Source organism: Bombus pyrosoma, linkage group LG2, assembly GCF_014825855.1.
Source record: "Bombus pyrosoma isolate SC7728 linkage group LG2, ASM1482585v1, whole genome shotgun sequence".
In the NCBI taxonomy this organism is placed as follows: domain Eukaryota; kingdom Metazoa; phylum Arthropoda; class Insecta; order Hymenoptera; family Apidae; genus Bombus; species Bombus pyrosoma.
The window spans coordinates 6,224,633-6,246,058 of record NC_057771.1 but is presented as its reverse complement, the minus strand read 5'-3'; the positions used below and the strand labels follow the sequence as shown (position 1 = coordinate 6,246,058).

General features: G+C 46.6%; 1 protein-coding gene across 1 annotated transcript; it reads right to left on the bottom strand.

The window, feature by feature from the left end:
• Positions 1 to 15,181: 15,181 nt before the first annotated feature.
• LOC122577817 (allergen Tha p 1-like) lies at positions 15,182 to 21,341 on the bottom strand. Its single transcript, XM_043749429.1, has 3 exons — positions 21,054 to 21,341; positions 16,087 to 16,276; positions 15,182 to 15,670 (listed from the first exon to the last, which is right to left on the bottom strand). The coding sequence occupies exons 1-3, from the start codon at positions 21,069 to 21,071 to the stop codon at positions 15,525 to 15,527; spliced, it is 354 nt and encodes a 117-aa protein (XP_043605364.1). The 5' UTR covers positions 21,072 to 21,341; the 3' UTR covers positions 15,182 to 15,524.
• Positions 21,342 to 21,426: the final 85 nt, after the last annotated feature.

The window sequence follows — 21,426 nt, the reverse complement described above, 5'->3', positions numbered from 1 at the left end:
ACCGTGTCTGGAGAACCGTGAAAGAGCAAATCGCGTTCGAGCGTAACGCACTGTAACAGAGTGTCGTTCACGATACGAACGAAGTATCTCCGAGGAACGAGAGATCCGCTTCGTTACGAAAGCCGGTTGGACTCGATGCACGACGTGCCGTTGGATTCGATGACCACGTGGCCTCTCGTCGAGCGTTCTCCCGTGAGTGGAAAATTTACGAGCGAAGAACATTCGTGGAAAGTGCTTCACCCCACCCTCCAGGTCTTCAATTATGACAGTGAGAAAAAGTATACATTAAGGGGATTGCTCGGAGCAGCTGAAACAACTACATGCAAAGGGCGCAACAAAATTGCTGCTTAAGCCGCGCTAGGCGAAGATAAATGAAAAGGGTTTAGAACTTAGAAGGCGCCACAAAAGCGGAAAAACCGTCCTACCGACGTCCAGACGTCGCTAGACCTGCGAAACATTCCTGCACACCTTCTTATTCGATTGATACGTTTATCGCAGGCAAATAAGCCATTAACAACGCGACCACGAACAGAAATCGTCACGTTCGCGGAAACCAGCAATCTCGTGTACGTATAGCGTAACGTACGCACTGACATTCGTACGTACGCGGACGCTCTAACCGATTTGTAGAAACAAAGGAATAATCGACTAACGCTCTAAAGTCAGCCGCGTACTTGTCGTCTTCTTAGACAATCGGCAAATCGTACATTTTAACTACCTGTTGAAGAACTGATCGACGGTGTATTAAAATTCCATCGGCGATTCCATCGATGTACGATGTTTAATCGTTTCGTGACCACGAACGGGATGCCTCGCTGCTTCCAGATACGTACGTCGTTTATGCGACACCATGAACGAAATATCTCGCTACCACAACGCCGATTGTGCAACGCTACGGACGAAATATCCTGCGTCGCAATGTCGCTTATGCGACGCTATGGCCAACATATCTCGCGTGTCTTCATTAGAGTGTGAAATGTCTCGATCGAAAATTTAGGATAAAAATTATAATATGCTCGATCGTATCCGGCACAAGTAAATGGTTATTAAAGGAGTTACAGTCAGTCGTCGATCAGTTATCAACCGGTTGTCGACGAGTTATCAGCCATCTAATTAACGAGTCATTAGCGAGCCTATTTTACGACTTATACGCCGTACTTATAGCCTGTATACTAATTTATTATTTTAAATATATTCCACGGTTTCAACAACAAGCAATAACATTTAATAAATCTCACGATCGATACAAGTCCTCTAAATATAAAATTATAATACTATATCGAGCAATAGGGTTCTAACGATTACTTTCGATTCGCGCAAGTGGACACCGTGACGCGTGTCGTGCCTCTTATTTATCTTTTACTGTTTTATCTTGCCTGGCTATGTATACCAGCTGCTACATCTTTGTCCTAATAATCGTTAGAATAATCGACACGGCAGCGTGTTTAGTCGATCGGTTTAATGTTCGCAGATCAGAGCTGCCGGTTTGCAACGACGAGTACACCTCAAGGTGTTGGGATACCGATCCGCCGTTCGATTTTACGGCGATACACGCGCGGACACCAGATACGCGTTAACTTTCAACGATTATCGAGGAAGCACAACGTATTTCGAACTACGGGTTATCGGTTACGAGATTCGATCGTTCTCAACTTTGGACACGCGAGCTGTTCCGATTTCGTCTCTCCACTTCGCCGCTTGTAGAGTGATAGACGAAAAGGTTGTACGCTTAAATACGCGAACTACTGTACGATCGAACATATCGTGAGCATAAATACGAGTGAAGGATCGAAGGCGAGAACTTGATAGATTCGTGTTTTAAAACGATGGAAATAGAACACCTTGTATATACGCAGATCGGAGGGAAAAGCGATACAGGATGCAAATCGAGCAAACTTTTACAGGTGCGGTAGCATGCGATATCGTAAATAAAATAAATTCCGGGGCTCGTTTGAAATAGCCCGTTCGTTCTTTTTATAATCAAGGAAGGTCCGGAAACGAGAGAGCTCATAAGCCGGCTTTCTAGGTCGATTCTACAAGCTGCCGCGTTCGACGAACTTAACGCGATCGCGTAATTATACGATAAACCGGTTGTTAATAGGAGTGGCGGGAAAAAAGCATAGGAATCAGCAGGATTCACGCACGCACGGTTCGACCGGTAAAATGAGATTTGTCCAATTAAATAATTTACAGTAACCACTAGGTACAATTAGCGAAATGACACGCGTTCCATCGGCATTCGTACAGCTACACGGATTTTCCAGATGTAATAGCCGTTTTGGATTTCGGCTAAATCGAATTATGCTTTGGCGCAATGCATCAGGGGAGAATTTACATCTGGATGCCATCCATTTTAGAAGACCGGTGTCCCCGGTCCACCCGCCGCGTTAACGGATTGTCGATGTTAATGTTTGCAAAAAGATCACGTTATGTTTCGGCCGTTTTGAGGCGCGTCATTAGTCGTGCTCGTTTCGCAGTCGGCAATATTCTACGTCGGTCGTGCAAACAATCGTGCGCTAAATAATCCCGCGACACGCTTGACGTTCCTACGCCAGACGTTCCGCTCGTTCAGATGCTTTTCAATTCTCATCGGCGATAATAAAATCGCTGGAGAAACGTTTTCATTCGATTATTATTATCCCTTTTCGAATTACCTTATTCTCCTCCTTTCTTCTCTCTTTTGTCTTTTCCTTCCTTTTTTTCTTCTCTCTTTTTTTTTTTTTTTTTAATTTCAACGTCGGAGAAATGATTCGGAAAACCGACGCGATCTAAAAGCTCGGAGCTTAATGCTCGTAATCGTCGATAATATATCGGAGGCTGCATTATATCCGAGTTCAAATTATATCGGAGTAGCAGCCCCGGCAGAACTTGGGGAATAACGGTCGATAGAAATGCTCGAACAGTGATAAAGTAATAGTATATATCGGAAAGTATAGAGCTAGTTAAAACTTAGTCGCAGAAACTATTTGTGGTGTAATAGATATCGTTTTACCTTATGGCCAGCTATCTGCAAACTTTAACGGCGCTTCATTGTTAAGCTCGCCACTTGAAGAGACGAGCCAATAACGTTCGACGAAGCTTCGAATTTTCTTTTCCCTTCCATGTAGCGCGTCCTTTGTAGCCAGCATTGGTATAAAAAAAGCCCCGCGTTCGACGCATCCTCGCGTGAGCGTAAAACCCAACGGTTAATGCGATTATCGTCGAAAAAGCATCTCGTCGTAATCTGTCGTGGCGTTTAACTCGCTCGTTGTTACGCGAGAAGAGGAGAACGCGGCGAGGAAAAACCAGACCAGTTACGTTTGTATATAAATCGGAAGGGTAACAAGCGGACCAGTCGCTTTCGAATTTTAAGACGTCACGACTGTCCACGTTGTCAACCTGTCCAAACAGACGTAGGTTATCGTACGAAGCATCCGTTTCTTCGGTGTATCTCGCCGGAAAATTCGTTTATCGTACGCGCGACGCACTAATGCCGCTAAAACTTTCATAGTAATGTTCGCGTGTGCGCGTGTATACCAACCGCGCACACAGAAGGCAAACGTTTACGTACATTTCATAAAATACGTGACTGCGCGTATTTTCACCGGCTTATCTTTGCCACCACACGTGTCACGCTGTCCACTACGTGTACGCGTGTCAGTCCGTACGCCTACGCTCGATTCACGTGTGCGCGTGCGGGAATATACAGCGGTATATAGGTTGTCTGTTAAATGGCGCGTTGCTCATCTACGGGGGTAGTTGCGAGTTGGTCGGATCGGTTTCGTAGTTTCTTTGGAACGTCGAGCTCGATATTCGACCGGAACGGCGACGAGACGAAAGAAATGTGGCGCTCTCGCAGACAAACTGTAACAAAGTGCGGGGAACGTTATTTATCAGCGATCAGGACCAACGATCAGACAGTTTCGGGCAAACGAGTCCGAAACGATTCGGCGCAACCGCAGGGGTGCTAAGCGGAGTTTAAGCGGCTTGAGGTTACCGTAAACGCGACGAAACGCTCGACAAACAGCGAGCGTGTAAAACGCGTAGAACAAAGATAGAAATTTTTGGGTAAACCGAGAGAAGAACCGTAGGGCGAATAGATGGGCGCGTAAACATATGCGACGACGCGCGTCAACTTCTCCTGCCAACGTCCCGTTTAGAACGATACACACGTCGTCGTACGTCTTGCCGCGTTTCAGATTACACGTTCAACTAAGACCGATAGAAGGCGATCTGACGTGTTTACGGACATTGTCGGATGAATCCTCGGAAGTCGTAAAACGTACGAACATTCTCGCGTTTCCCTGCAGCCATTTTACGAGTAATTTCCCGCGAGTGTTGAGTTTCCTCAGACACGACAGACACGAAACTTGCCCTCGCGCTCTCACCCTTTCCTATTCCAACGGCGCGGTGCCCTGTCTCGTTTTAAGAGACCGTCACTTGGTGAAACTCGACCGCGGAAAGCACCTTCCCCGACTGAATACTAATTAGTATTTCAATTTCGTTCGCATTAATATTAAACCGGACCGCAAAGGTGTTCTCCGCTCAGCCAAAAGAAGTATTAAAAACAAGCGAACGGTAAATCGACCGTTTTCATCGTTTTTAATGAATGCTCGCGACTCGCGCGTTTCATCTCAAAGCGCGCGCCGCAATCGCTTTGTTCTTGCTGTTTCCTACGAGCGAACCAACCGATCCGTATGTAACCCGAACAATTAAAATCTTTTATCCTCGCCTCGTCTTGCGAAATAATCTGCCATTAATCCGCCGACTCTAATTGTTGTCGGAGCAAAACCAGCTCCCTTTACAGCGAAGAACGCGCGCAAAGCTTCGCGTGAACCGCGTAAGAACCGCGTAATGAATCTTTCGTACGGTCGCGTGACTCGACTATCCAATTCCAATCGATACGCAAGGCTAATTAATGTAGGTAAATACGCGTGCAGGACGCGTTTAGACTGGCGCACACTGGATACGCGCTCGTTCATTTCCGGAAGTACGTGTTCGTAATCCCAGCGAGATCGATGATTTTAATCAAGAAAATGTCTCTCCGCATCATAGCTCGTGAGCAAATCTCTGGCGGTCACGTTTATTAAAAATAAAAATAACGCACAACGCGGTACCAGGGATAAAAAGAGAATAATGCATTCCAACGGCACTGGATTAATATTCGAAGACCCGTAACGCCGCGCCGCCGATCTGTTTCGAGCTGCTCTTAGCACCATCCAACCAGCCAACCAGCCAACCAGCCAGCCAGCCAGCCATCCAGCCAACCAACCAACCAACCAACCAACCAACCAACCAACCAACCTGACAGCCAGGCAGCCAGCCGGTTGTTCCGCTTTTTCTCCGATATCTATCAAGGTTATTGGTACACGAAAATTTCTTTCGATGCGAGAACGAGAGACGCGAGAAATCCTTTAGGCGAGCGTCGTTTCATGCCGGCCCATCGGGACCACGGAGTTGTCGCGCGTCGTTGTTTTCCTTCGCGCGATACGATGCCGCGATATGCGATCACGCGACGCGTTCCCAATCGTAAAGTGAAATCCTTCGACGCCACTACGTGCTTGCGGCGTGTTTCGCCGCGAAATAATTTTCGTCCTTGTTAATTAAAAATTTCAATCACGTATATTAACGACAGGTTGCCAGCTATCTCACTTCCCTGCGATACGTTCGACTCGCGCGTATAGTCTGGCTTGCACGCGCTGCGTACTTTCACATTTCCCAGCACGTAATAACGTAGTTATCGTGGCTTAACAGCCGCCCGTGAATAGAGCTAACTACGTTAGTCTTCCAATAAGCAGGTTCGGTTTCTGAGGAAAGTTTCGGCCTGTAATTGCAACGGGTAACTTTATTGTATGTACCGGCGTCGTAGCAATCGTCCTCGGGTACAATCTATGAAATTCACTTGAGCGCAGCCAAAGCTCCGTAGATTAACATCGCCTGCAGTGTAGAACAGCAGAAACGACTACGTCGACGCCGACTCCGACGTTGACTCCGACGCCGAATCCAACGGTGACGCCGACGCCGACGCCGACGCCAACGTCGAGGAGCACGACGACGCCCTGTGCAATGAGTTTGCAAGTATAACTTGGAAACCGACGTGGCAACGGTCTAAAGAGAATACACCAGGATATTCCGAGTGTCATCCGAGCATGTTCGTGTCACCGTGGAAAATGGAAAATCGGACTCTCCGCAGACAGCCTAATGGAATCTCGTATTGTTTTCCCGCGAACAGCCGAACACATTTTTAGAATTCCGATTTTCATCAAGCCGTCCATCCGTGTCCGCGCTCGAATCTGTCACCAAGACGTTCCAGACAATTTTGTAATATCGTTCGTACGCTTCCTTCGTCGTTGTATGTACTTGGAACGCAGATTGAATTAAAAGTCTCGGTGATCGGGGCGAAATCATATAAAACGGTAAAGAGGTGGAAGAGGAAACGCTCGCGACAGGGCATTGGCTTTTAAAATAGAACGAAAGCCGACAGAATGCCTATCGGACGCTATATAAAGGTGTAAGACGCTAAAGGTGGCACTTAATGATATTTGCGCCCGGGTTACAGTTTATTACGACCGGGCTATTGCTGCCAGTTCCCTTAAATGCCGTTGAATGGTCGTCGCAAGAAAGCACCGAGTCGTACGGACGCGCCATTACCGCGACAGAGAAAAAATTAAAGAAAAGAGCCACTTAAGACTGGACGCATGAATCGCTGCCATTTACGAAATTGGTCAAGCTACTTGGTCGAGCGAGTACACGTTTCGTTCGCGTGTCTTACCTCCGAGAGTGTCTGGTATCGGTGACCGGTACGCGTAACACGTAGCCGCATCATTGATCGAACGAGACGTCCACCGATAAAGTATTCGTTCCCCGACGCGTGAACGAACCTACGATTATTTGAAAACCGTGAATTTCCATTTTGTCTGGTCGCTTAGTCGTTACGAGCGAGCGAACGTACGAACCACGATACGCTTGCTTCCACGGCCAACAGGGTGGGGGACAATTACACCGATCGGAGCGCATAAAAATGCATGAAGTCAGCGTGGAATTCCTAGAAATTCTGCGATGCAGCACGACGTTACACACGGCCAACACAATGGATGCCGTTGAGGAGCGTAAAAGCGACTTTATACGGTTCTAAGCAACTGCGAACGTAGCTGTTATTTCAAGGCTCGATGGAATGGTTTCTTCTCGGATATTCGATTGGAAGAAATGGTTTCTGGGTCTATCGTTTACGCTATACTCGCGTCCATATGGAACTTCTTGCAACGATATCGCGTCTCGCCAGTTTCGCTCTTACGTAGCCGAGAAATAATACGATCTCGTTCGTAACCTGATTCTCTAACGCGATATCAATCTCTAATGGGCTTAAGATCGAACAGATTTTCGCAATCGTATCGCAATCGAATCCGTTTGATTCTAAACATCGGTCATGTTCCGCACTTCGTCTTAAGAAACGGAAATCCCGATCCGTCGAACGAAGCGAGAAGTTTATCGCCACAGGACTTATTTAAAGTGGCGAATATCGCGAAATCAAGCGTTTAAAGAGATCGAAGAGACAGAAATACCCGACAAGCGGCAACAACTTATTGGACGAGCTGACATCCATGGTAAGATCTATATACCGCGTATTTAGTAGCAGTATCTGGTATCCATTTACGCTATTACGCGTATATACGTTTAGTTATTATTGTGTCGCGGTTGTGATGCATCAAGGAATGTCTCAGTTAGTGGTATAGAGGAATTTGGAGGTAACGCGAGGTACATTTGGAAATTTGGCAGCGGTACCAAGGATCACCCTCTATATAGTATATAATATATATATGTATGTATGTATATGTACAGGAAGATCTAACAATGGAATTGCCACGACAATTATTAGCCGTGAATATCAAGGCCGAGAAAATTACACAGTAGGAGATCCCTCGCCACGTCGCGTCGCGTCGAGTAATATGATCCTTTCGACAGAAGCAAGGAAGGAACCTCCGACCTCCTCTGCTTCCTCCTATCTCTCGATCCTTGTAACCTCGTTACTCGAACTCTCCGAAGATGAGGGACGAATGTTCCCAAAGCGCGATACGTCACGACTGATACGTGACGACGCAGCGCTCGTACTTCTCGATAATTACAATTCGGTTGATAATTCACCGAAGACGCCAGCAGGAGGCCAGTTTTACCGATCTAACAACGCGATAGTTGTATCAACGCACGCACGTTTCCAGCTGTATTCGGCCAAGTTCGCTGTTATCTGCGCCTCTTGTAATTACATTTTGACATTTCGAAGACTACCGTATGGCATAATCTAATACGGTGTAATGCAATCAGGATGGCGCGCATCTTGCGCGGAAATCTCGCCTCGGGGAAGCATAGGCGACGATAATGGTGACTCGTTGCTCGAAATTTCCCTCCCTCGCCAGCCAACCTGTCTCCTCGCTAAATTAAAAGATACGCCTTTCGACGAAACAAGATTGCCGCGCGCTCTCTACGTCGCGCGCGAATAAAACTGCTGGATCGGGAAACTTTAGGCGCGAATCCGCGATGACGCCGCGCCGGCAGGATCGAGGTAACGATCGAGCGATAAACCGTTTCCGCGACACGTTAACGTATACGCGACACGAGATCTCAGCCGTGATCTCGTCCGAAAGAAATCATTATTCGCGCTCAGCTCGGCGATAGAAAGCGTGAAGCGCGCGCGGCTCCCACCTTCGAACACGATTTCGCCGTTAGCCCCGAGAAATCGAGTCCGCCCCCGTGGTAATTTCACCAGCGGCTACCGAGAGTCGTGGGACCAAGAAAGAAAGTTGGAGTACGTTCGACGAGCGCGTAATGTATGCCGGATAATGCTCGTTCCTTTGCCGCTCGTTGCCCGAGACGCCTCTTGGCCAGCCAGCACACCCCTTGCCAACCCTCTGCTCGCTTACCAGTCTCGCATTAATGCAAAGCGAGGACATGCAACGGAGGCACGACGTAGGCTACCCGAGGATGCTTCTTGCAAGAATAAGAGAACAGGATCGCTGGGGATGTCCCGGGATTCTGTCCTCTATCGATCTCTCGCGTATATAGACACTAACTTGTGCCCTCCGCAAGCCGTGCTATGTATCTGCCATATACATATACCAATCTCTCCGTCCCTATCCATTCTCCTCCTTCGCGTCTCTTTTTCTTCCTCGTCCGCCCTCCCCTTCGTGCCCCCGCCGTCTCACGCTCTCTCGTTCGTTCTCAATCGTTTCTTCCTCCTCTTTATCTTCCTTTCTCTTCCACCCTCTGTTCGCGGCTCACCGCCTCCTTGTCTTTGCGTCCTCGTCTCTCTTCCCGTCCCGAATCAAACCCGTCTCTATTCGTCTCGATCTCTCTCCTCGTTTCTCCTCGTCCTGCGCGTCCTATCCTCGGTCCAGCTGTCCCTCGTTCTCGCTCACTCGCTCCTTCTTCCTCTGTTTCCTCCCTCTTTGCTTTCCTCCCCGTCCACCCCGTCGCGCTATATCTTCTCGCTCGGATCCTCTCTTTCTCTCCCGCGGCGAATTCCTGGCGTGCATACACATAGAACCCGAACGTGTACCACCGAGTCTGTGTCTCTCTCCGTTTGCATTCGCAGCGGGAGCAAGAGGGATGGAATTGGTCCGCGCGCATAACCACGCTTAGCACCGAAGAATGTGTTATGTATACATAAACGACGCGTAGAACGGACAGGAATGTCTTTGTGTTTACCGCGTTATTGAGAGATGTGACACGCTTCCGGAAGTCCATCAGACGGTGGCGGTCGTTATCGAAAATCAGCGGTCGCGAAAGATTCGCCCGTACGTCACCATTGGCACCGATGAATTACGTTTCCCATGCTTAATCCTCTTCGACCGCGTCCATTAGCGTGACTTTAACGTAACCATCGAAAGGGGACGTTATTACAGAAAGTATGCTAGTCGTAACCTTTGCTATTATCTTTATGGGCTATTAAAGTTTTAACCATTGTTTGTAACCTTAACAAATACAAGGGGATCGTTTATAAATTCGTTCGTACGCGTTTCACTCGCGTTTGATGATTCGGATCGAAATTAAGATTTCAAAATTCCAATTTAAAGGTCCGTCTCCAAGGTAACGTTCGAATATAGAGCGTAACGAAGAACGTAATCGTTTCGAACGTTGACGGTACCGGTTGTTTTAATTAGGGCGAAAAAATTTGAGCACGTACCAACAGCGGAAGCGAATATTGACGCTACAAAATGGATTCGCTGGTGACGCGTACAAAGAGGTTACACAATTATCTCGGAAAGTCCACAAAGTTTCCCGTTGTCTCCGATGGAAACTTGTAGCAAAGCTGCCGCGTTCACCAGGGACCAGCTTATACCACAGTCACGTCACCAGTAATACGACGCAAAGTCGGTCCGAAGCCGCGAACTCGCCATCGAAGAATATCAACCGGTCCTGCGAAACACGTAATCCTGCGCAAGATTTAACGTTCATCTCTTTGACGATAGTTAAAACAATGGATTTTCTTTACGTTACACGTACGACCGTGATCTCATCGTTAGGCGGCAATTTTAATCGGCCGCCGATTCACCTTGCGACAGATTAGACGTTTAGTGCGCTCTTCTAATTATCGAATTAACCGCTAGTTGAAGTGAATGGGGAAGCTTCGGAAATCCACCGCGACGAAAATACCTCGTAATTAGGAGCGAGTCGAGTAGAACGAGTAGTATGGGACGGAATTGATCCGGCCTTACGAGCGACTATCACGTGAAAGGCCACTCGTTCGCTGGCTATAGGTCGAAGCAAAGAGTGGGGAATGGAGATTTTCTCCGTTGACACGACGATTTGTACGAGCAACAGGCAACTTTCATTAAGCCTTTTCGAGCCGCTACCTTCCTCTCCTATCTGTCTTCCTTTCTCTGTTATCTCTGCCTTTCCTTTTTCCTTTTCCCTTTCTCTCTCTCTCTCTCTCTCTCTCTCTCTCTCTCGATCGTATTCTCTTTGGTTCTATCGCGTAGTCCCCTCACCACGTGTCGAAACGAGCCGCATAATCGGGGTTTGTAATACAGGCCGGCTCAAAAATGCATCAACGTGTTCTAAAACAAGACTTGGACGAACAAAAGCTTGGAAAATGCTCGCTCCAAAGGTAACGCGTTTCACGATAAAGGCCGTGATTGCTTGTTTTTGTTCGGTCGTGCAACACGTTCCTTGGGGCAAAAATATCTTCAAAACGCGAGAACACTTCGGATATTAGATTTTGCCAACATTTTGTATCGTGATTCCTCCGTGTAAGTTATCGTTGCTGGTGGATCGGCGACGTATCGTTAACGTCGGCGGTCGTTTCAGGTTTTGAAACGACCTATACACACCGAAGGATCACGTTCGCGTTTGTCCCTCTGCGACAAAATGCGTTTACATGTGTAGCGAATGCTCGGGTCATCGGTGCGTCTGTATTGAGGCATTGTGAGCGGCAAGAGTTGCCGGAAGCGTATTGGACGCACCAGGATATCTCGTGCGCTTGAATCTCGTTAGCATTCTATCCTTTAATTCCGTTCCCAGTTTTCCCTTCTTTTCCTCTGTCGTAATTTCCATCGATCTCTATCGAACCGTGTGCCTCTAATCGGCGAACGAATTCCCTTTCTATCAACCACTTCGAATGCTATCTTCCACGGCCGAGCATCTCTCTTCATTCAATTCCGCTTTTAATTCCTTTAGTTTTGCACGCCGTCCCACTCGCGCGTTAACAAACGCGCGCTGCATAACGTTAACGGTAACACGACCGAATTCGTTGTTTGTTAATGAACCGTAGCAGAATCGCGATAAGAGGGTTGCATATGCATGGCATGATTGACACTGACGTCGATTACCAGACGAATACTACTTTGATTCGCGATAGCAGCCCGCTCGATACTCCAGTAACGAATACTCTTCGATATTCCAGTCGGCGTTCGCGCGGACCAAATTTAAATACGTTCGATACTTTCCGACGGCCGGCCTTAACCAAATCGAATCGAACCGAACTGACGCTTTATCATATCGCCGCGTATCTCGTAAATAGCCAACTAACGTTACGAATCGCTGCTTGATTCACCGTGTTATCGATTCACTTATTCCGCCGCAAACGCTACCTCGTTTGCGTTACGACGGCCCGCGCCGTGGCCTCTGAATGTTACAATATTTCTCCGAACCATGCGTATCGCGTTCGCGCTGCAGGATGCGATCGAGCCGATACACGTACAAATAAACGGGTGCTTTTATCGCGGAAAATTTTCCTCCGCCAGCAACGTCAACGAGCGAGCCGGAAACTTGTTTCTCTTCGCGTGTACGTAAATATGGAGAAAAGCGTAGTCGTGTATGCACCGGCATTCGGTACGTGCGAAAATGCCAACGCCTCGCCAACCGAACAAATCAGTCGCACCGGACTCTCGTCCCATAACCGGTCTCCCCCTCGTCGAAAACTTCCCCTCGAAACTTCTTCCCGTGGCCTACTCTTCTCTATCGTTCTCCGTTCTGCCCCTCCTCCTTTCTTCTCTTTTCTCATCTTCCATTCCGTCTCCCACGCCTCTTTCGTCCGCGTTTCGTATATCGTCGTTCAACCGTATATACCAAAGTACGTATATAGAGCAACTTAACGGTGCTTTTTTATCTGTTTTCCATCGACCGAAACGAGTCGGCCTCTCATGGTCTCGGCTGGTCGATAGAGTCGTGGAACGTTGATCCCTTAAGCTGATGAGCCGCGTATCGAATAAAATCAGGGAGTTGGGTCGCGATCCTCGTGCAACATTTTAACGACACCGTGGATCTAGCGGAAGGAACGAGTGCAGCTCAGAGTAGGTCGTTTCACCGCGATCGTATAACGAATTATAATAGGGCACGAGGGTAGCGATCGAACGACCGCAAACAGCTGCGCGATCCTGCCGCTCTTTCCACTCGACTCTATTCTTTTATTGTTACGAGAGAAAGATAAGCGTACACGCCGTGTACAAATATTCCGCAACGTCACAGGACATGCATGTAAAATTATACTACGAACGAGGCCTCTATCGTTTTATTATGGTAACGCCGGTACGCCTTCCTCCTATCATTACGTGGTTATTTCGCCGTCTTCTTCTTTTTTATTTTTTTTCTTTTTTTTTCCTTCTGATTTTAAACGACAGTTTCGCACACCTCGTTCCCGTACCACGTTTCGAGGTACAGTTCTTTCGTTTCTCGATACGAAGTGTACGTTGGCGCGTGAACTCTTATACCACATTTACTTACCCTTTGCTCCACCGTCGAACTATAATATTCAAGCTGCTGGTAGGTAGAGTCGACTGGCGAATGAGCGATAAATTTGAAGAGGAATGCGCAAATATACATGTATATATGATCTATACGTTGCCTGTCGTCTATGAGGTACCGAGAAAACAAACATTGATTCTCGGCTCCCTCCGACGAGATTCAATATTTGTATTTCCCCGATGAAAGTGTATCATCGCGCATCAATCAAGAAGAACAAACGCTTGCCAAAATGTACATCGTGCGATCTCGATCCTGTCGTTCACGAGCTTCCACTCTACGCGCCTTCCAGCCCGCTAATTCTTTTTACCCTCCGCCTATCTCTCTCGATAATTACAAAACAACCGCTTGTTAGCCCAACAAAACGGCGAAGAACGGCGAAGAATTAACGACTCCCGTTCGAAGAAAAATTAACTTTCCCGTGAAACGAATTATAAACTTCGCGGAAATCAATATTATCGACGGTAATTCGTACGCGAATAGTCGAAGAGAGAAACATCGATTTGTAGCCGATATCGCAATCGGCGCGGATCCGCGCAACCTGTAATTTGCCTTCGGTAAAAAAAAAAAAAAGAAAAGAAAAGAAAATCGCTGCTTGTTCAACGTCCGAAACGTTGCGCATCGAGATACGACGTTTCGATCGTTGTTGAAAAAGCGTATCGTGGTTGCTCGATTATGTTACGAACGTTGTGGACGTTATAGACGTGCATCGGATTCCGTTCAGCTATTTCCTATTACCCTAGCGTCAGACCATCGTAAACGCGTAAGGAAATAACATTCTATATACGACGCACGGTACAACGCGCAAACGATGTTAGACATCTGGCTAATTGGCTTACATCGGTCAACCACGCGTTGATTCGACCGGTGAATCGATCCTGCTGGAAATCGGCGACACGGTCCGCAACACGGGTTTCAACGAACAGAAACGCCAAGTCCGCGATAACATAGAATTACGGACGGCAGAAAATTCCAGACGTTCCGCATTTATCCGCAAATCTAATCGACGAAGAACGCACGGACGAGAAATCGAATTAATTCGATTTGCCGATGATCGAACTCCGTCAGACTCGTAATATCGTCAACATCCGAATTAAATGAAAACGAAGCGGCACAAAGAGAAAATACGAAAGGAGGGATTTAGCAGGGATGGAAATGGAGATAAATTAAGGCCAGAATCGCGATACAGTTCGAAGTTCCTGCAAATTGCTCGATCCGGAATATATCGTTAATTATATTCCAAGTAATTATCAACTTGTTGATTGTCGTTATTTCTCGATAAAACGGGATAAATGTTTACGCTATGTTTACGATATCGGGTAATTACGTTTCCACGGTTATACGACCTAATTGGAAATCGTTGGCTCGCGATGCCGTCGCCTTGCATCGTCTTGCGTCGTTCAAATATTTCCGATACCGTATGCAAACCACGCAACATGCCACGAAGAATACATTGCGATCGTTGAGTAACGAACTTTCGTGGTTGGCTGATAGAAAGTGAAACTGCGTCGGCTCGTGATGCGGCGTTTAAGTAGGCGATGAGAAGTATTCGTGGAAACGTTTCGACGAGAAATTCAGACGTTATAAAACGCCGCCTGTATATAGAGTTTCTCGTATAGTTTACGGGAATAAAGCTATCTATTGTAATACAGCGAAATTGAAACCAGGCGAGACGCCGGAATAAAATATAAAATATGAATCCGGCTTATTACTTTCCCGCTACTTGCATCCGCTATTATTACTGTCCCCGTTTCTAACGTCATAATCGTAGACGATCATTCCCTCTTCCACTTTTCTTCGCTCTTTTCATTTTTATATACCGCTCTCGATTCGTGACTCTTCGCTACGCGGAACTAGTCTCGATCGCTGAACAGCGTGAATTCGTTCCATAGCCGGTAATACATATTGCTCGATTGCGAACTCGAACCGAGCGAGAACGTGTCTTCGTGGAGAAACGATTCCATTCTGTATTTTGGAAAACAAACTTTATTGCGATATATAATACGATTGTCTCGATGTGTATAAAATACTCCTTATGTGTGTGTAACGCTGTGTCAACGATCAACGATAGTAAACGTGTTCATTAAGGAAGATGAACAGGTGTTGGATATAACGCGTGCTGTAGCAAGAACTCGCTGTGAATACGATCGTACCTTTCTCTAACGTACGGAAGAAAACAATCGAACGATGGTTTAAACGGCTATTGTAGGCAGATCGCCGTTTTCCTGTTTTCCGTACTTTATCTTTTCTCTTTTTATCGACGTATCCACCATCGCCGTTTTCCCCTCAGCTGCTCCCATTATCCCAACGTCTTACGAAACTCCGGCATATTGCTGCACTATCTTCGACCACTCCTTTGGATAGGTCCGTTGAATGTGTGAAAGGACCTTCTTGATCTGTCGTGTTTCCTCGGGGCTACATTGCGGGCAGGAGCCTCTCAAAACCAGTGGTGCTAAACCTGGATAACAACGCCTGGGTTAAATCGAATTCTGCTGGTAACTTTATAGAAATTTATCGGCAAAGTCTCCGAGGAAACACACGGCCCTCGAAATACGGATATAAATCCAACCTAAGCAATTCGATGACTCGCCGTTCGTAACAACGTGAACTTTCCCATAAAATGGATTTAATTCCACCCAGCATTAACGTATCCATTGAATCGAAGAAAATACCGATCACCGCGTTCCCTCCCGACAACTCGCGACATCCTTTCTCTTTTTTCGGTCCGCGCGATCCATTGGAAATTCCGCACTGTACCGCGTTTCGTTCAGGACAATCGCGAAACCTTGGTTGCGCCAGAGACAAGACGCCGTGAGTTGTGCGTGCCACCCGCCCCCTTCGCCCGATGGATTTATACGCCCAACGAACACGTACTTTTCAAACGTCTTCCTACAGGATCGCAAGGAGCTTCGCCCAGCGCGCACTTGAGTTGTCTCCTCAAGTAACGTTGGTCGCTCAGGGCCATATTTAGCTGCTCGTCGGAGACCCGAGATCTCGCAGTCTGTCCTTCTTCCGATTCTGCCATAACAGCGTAAACGAGGAAGGCGCAGGCGACCAGCAGCAGCTGAAACATAGTTGGAGATAGTTAAGTGCTGCACACGGGGCTCTAAGTAAATAGACGTTACGGGAACTATCTTTAAAAGGTCGAGGCACTTTCCGCACATCTGGGCACGAAGCAATTAAGGAAATTCACGGTTAACGAGATTGAGTAGCGCCTATCCGATACGACGAGATAATGATACAATTCCAAGTTTCTAGATCGATCGATGTCGTTTATTTAATTGGTACACACCGAGTCGCGTCGCGGAACGAAAGAGGGGGATCCAAAGTTCCCATGACTCGTTGAAAGCAGGAAATTGAACTGGAATATAATAAAAGGATAGGTAACGGATAGAGCGAGCCAACGAGGACGAAGCGAATTGGCGGATGTTACCGCGGTAAAGGTCGGAACACACGAGTATATACCTACGATGGAACAGCGAAAGGGGATAAGGAAAGGCTAGCTGTAGACTGCGACTATACGCTGCCCTGGCGAAGCACGCCAAAGCTAACATAGCTAAACAAGCAGTAACCACCGTGAGTAACGAAGGCATGCGCGTACCCTACGACTTTCGTTTGTTTGCTTCCGTTGGTCTGCCGACTCACCCCGGCTCCTATCAACACGCTTCCGTGTTTCGTTGCATCTCTACATTGTGTACGTCGACTGACTAACGAGTTGCCTTTTAAATTACTTCGTTCGCCTTCGTTCGCCGTTTTCGAGGGAACGGTGTGTTCGGTAACGATATCGACTCCAACGATAATACTATTTGCCTCGTCCACGTAGCACGTGAGTTTGCGATCGCGCGGAAGAACAGAGAGGAAAATTGTTCTCACCGTAATCCGGATTCATTCTCGCGAAAGAAATAAAATAGCGGACGGAGTGGTCAAAGAAGTAGGTAATTCATTAATCTCTCGCCACAGTCTATCCTCTGAGACTGTACGGTCCCATTTAAAACAGGAACGAAGTAAGAACTGGAACGAAGATAAAGCTTTGTGATCCGGTATTTCGTAGACTACGTAAATAGTCCGAGGGTAATTAATCTTTCCAACATAATTTGTTATAACATAGTTTCGTCGAAGAATTGTACCCTGACTTACTTATATTTTATTTATTTCCTGTTTATTACTATCGGTTATTTAAAACAAATGTTATCATATCCTAATGATAAAATAATACGTGGTTGTTACACTTATCGACAAGCTTGTAAATTATATTATACATCGCATTCTGCCAAAAATAAGCAACTTCCCCGATAACAACTTTCAGCGATATTTTCAGTCAACATAAACGATTCGATCGTTCCGAGTCCCCGCCATGCGTCATATTTGCACAATCTTTTTTAGAAACGATCTTATTGTTAGCTTTGCCGCCGAACCGGCCGATTGCTCGTCCATCCGAAAAGTACGGAGCTAGTCGGTGAAAGAGGAAGAGAAAGGTAAAAAATATTTCCGATTAGATCGCAGCTGCTTGACAGATGAATATACTTTGCCAGTATATTCGGCATCCTATGCCCGACACACCTTCTCTTTTTTTCGTTCTTTTGACACCGGCCGTGACGAATATTTCAAAGTTCGATTTTATTTTCGTCGCGCTGTACCTCTCGACTGCATGCACCTCCCTTGACGATCAACCTCGTTTTTAAACAACTCGCATCACAATCCGGAACACGCGGTCCTTCTCTTCTTTCCTTTTTGTTTCCCTCTTCGGTGTCGTTTTTGTACTTTTTCCAATTACCCTCTCCCACCTCTTATCCTAAATTACTAGCGAATTTCGAGAATAGATTTCAAAATTGACGTGAATCGCACGATTTTTCTTCCATTTGTACATCTTCAACGGTAATCGCTCATAGAAGACCTGTGTATATTCCCTTTTTGAATCAATTCCAACTCGCGCGAGTATTTCGCATTTATTTAATATCAAAAAAAAAAAAACTGGAGCATACGCTTGGTCTGTTATATATTTAAGTTCGAGTTTCTCGGGATAGTATCAGTTGTAAATTTAAGGTATAAACTAAGAATCCTAAAAGTGCTGGGCAAGAGAGAAAGAGAGAGAGAGAGAGTGTGTGTAAATAAGAGTGTATGCCTTGGTGACGTGAAAGCTAAATGAGTAAAGGAATGGGCGAAGGATGCGAGGGTCGAGGGTCAGCATTTTTTGACCCGAGAGGACAAAAGTTGGGAGCCGAGTGTTAAAAGAAAACGTACGAAGATATTGTAATCAGTGTTTGTGTCGGGTATTGCTTGTTAAAATAAAACTAAACTTAACTTCAAATAAAACATCCTTTCTTATCCTCGCTCCAGACTATTTAGATACTACATTTATTTCCCTCTAAATTATATTTACGCTTTGTATTGATTCTACCAAAACTATATTAACCACTCTGCCTTTCCTAGTTTTCCATCGTTGATAAATTTCTCGCTGCAGAGGGAAGATTAAGGAAATAACGAAATAATCGTTACCAACGTACACGATTCTTCGTTCCAATTGCTTTGCTAGAAATCTCATTAAAACGTTAGTTTATTCGTTCATAAACGAGAGTGAGATTCAGACGGAAGAATTTAAGAAACGCGCAACGGGATTAGGTTAATTTGATTACCGCATAGAGGTAAGAAGCATTTCAGTCTTCTCCCTTTATCGCTATAAAATAAAATGTTCAGCGATATCACCGGCGATAACGAATTGTCGTCGTCGACTTGCCAAAAGTTAAATCTTAAGGCTCGATCGGCCAACTTCGTGACTTTTCATTGCTTTCCCCTATCCTCTATAATCGGCTGAATACCTGAACAGGATCAGCGGTGAGTTTCGATTTTCCTATAGGCGTGCTAATAATCGCGACGGTTCGGTAAATCACCACGTCGCTGTATATACACGGTCAGGGATGATTTGTGGATTGGATGCCGGCTCTGGTACGTGCACGCAAACCGCTTACTTCCGCAAATCGATGTGGATTATAAGAATTATTGGCCGCTCTAAATGGCAAATGGGTGTGATATAGATTTTATTGCTGTCACGTCGGCTGTAACGATAGTAACCATAACGTTGCGGGTTATTACGTCCGAGCTAGACGATGCTGACGATTCCTCTCGTCCATGCATTCCGCGTAGATCCTACGTATGGCCCGTTAATTGTCGTCACAGTCTATGAATGATAATTCACCGCTTAAACGGGGGATGCCTGGAAAACTCGTGCCATTTGTAGCCGTAATATTCCGTCGTAGTTATCGGTGGACGCGCGTGTACGTAAGCGAGCGAGTACGCGACTTTGCAAACCCCGTGCACGATAAATAATAATTTATTGTTCATATACGACTGGCCGAAATGCCGTGCTGTTTCAGTTATTAAATTAATTTACAATCGCCTAGTTGTCGACTGGCATCCGATGGACAACGATTACACGACTCTGTGACTGCCGTTCGATATCGACGATGCGCCGAATGAATCGTAATTCGCCGTACGGAGGAGAATGCCGGCCAGTGTAAATATCGAATTGTAGCGAATTAACGGGTGCCATCCTCCACTGTTGAACGCGAATTCCTCGCGAATACACGCAACGGGTGTAATGGAATTTCTCAATTCTCTCCGAAGCTTTCGAACAACGCGCAATACGATTTAGTTAGGACGATCGAGTTTTAAGTAGAACTAAACGACGAAGGAACCCTTTCCATCGGTTTGTTATTCCGTGCAGTTGCCGTTTCCATGCCATTGTTCGTGAACGTACGATTGCGACACGCATAAGTTATAACGTTGCGACGCCTTCGATAAATGGATTTCGATTGGATCGCTGCAAAGCTGAGCTACGTGCCGGAACTTAATCATGTTTTTCCCGATTGACGGACCAAGAAAATATCAGGATCGATACGTTGGTCGCTTATCATCCGACTCGATTTTTCGTTCGCTTCTTTCTCAATCGGAGGAAATAAACACGTTACAGCTGTTTTCAGATTGCATGGAAATATATCGCGAAAGAAACGAATGAATACGCGCGCGCACTTAGCCGATATCCTCTTTCCGACGAAATAACTGGAAACTCGTTGCCTCTTGACGTTTATTGGCTCTTTAATATCGCAAGGATTTCCACTGTTCGGCTCCGTCAGAGCCAGTCGCGAATTTTTTCCGAGAGCTCTTATCGTCCCGCGAAACGCGTATATACGTTAATCCAAACGGCACACGGTTCTGCGCTCTAGAAAACTGCTTTCTGTATCACGATACGCGTGTGCAGTGGCACTCTCGATTCGCATCGCGAATATCTATCTAACGCGACGGTCGTTGCGACTGCTTTGTCTCGGACAACGTTCGTCCGTTTCGGCGAGAACAGCTGTTCCGATAGAGCTGTTTAAAAAAGCAAAACGGAAGTTCGATGCGACAAAGCAAACTTACGTGACCGATGTAAAATATCGATGCGAAACAACGTGCAATCGTAACCGATAAAGCGAGATTCTGGCAGAGGGGATTACCGCGGTAATGGGCCATTTAGGCAGAGTACGATCGGTATTCTCCGTACGTAGGCTTGATCGGGAAAAGTTAGAGGTACGTGACTTCGAAAACAGCGATAGCCCGTCTCGTCTTCTAAATATTCAAGATAGAGAAAGGCACGATCGGTGACGGTATCGAGTTCGCCAGTCGCGTACGGAGACAACCACCCCTGTGGGAGCACAGAGCGGATCCCGTGACGACGGGAATGGGGAGAGAAAGACAGCGGGAAACAGAGAGAGCCCCTCCGGATACTGCGAAACTTTAAATCACCGGGCGTACGTGTACATAGGGTGCGCGTGTATCTACCTGTTGCACGTTCGTCACTCACTCACCTTGATTGTCGAAGCCATGTCGGGACTCGTTGGTGTGCGATAGATTTCCTGATATCGCGCTCCTTTTCGAATCACGTGACGCGAAGATAAACGCTAGATCGAAGAAACGAAGAGGAGCCGTGTGCAACCGGCGGCTGTTCGCTGTAACCTGAAGAAACGAAATAAAACCGAGAATAAAGGCTTACGATGTCCTTTCACCACGAAATCTCGGAACGCACTGGCCCGAATGTACCGTCCGTAGCCTTTCCTCCCCTTCTTCTCCCGATAAATACGAAAGTGTGTGTAGCGGCCGACGACGTGATGATATATACCGGTAGTTCTCCGTCTCCGGACACCTCTCTGTGTACCAGACGGTTACGAGGTAGGGGAAGCT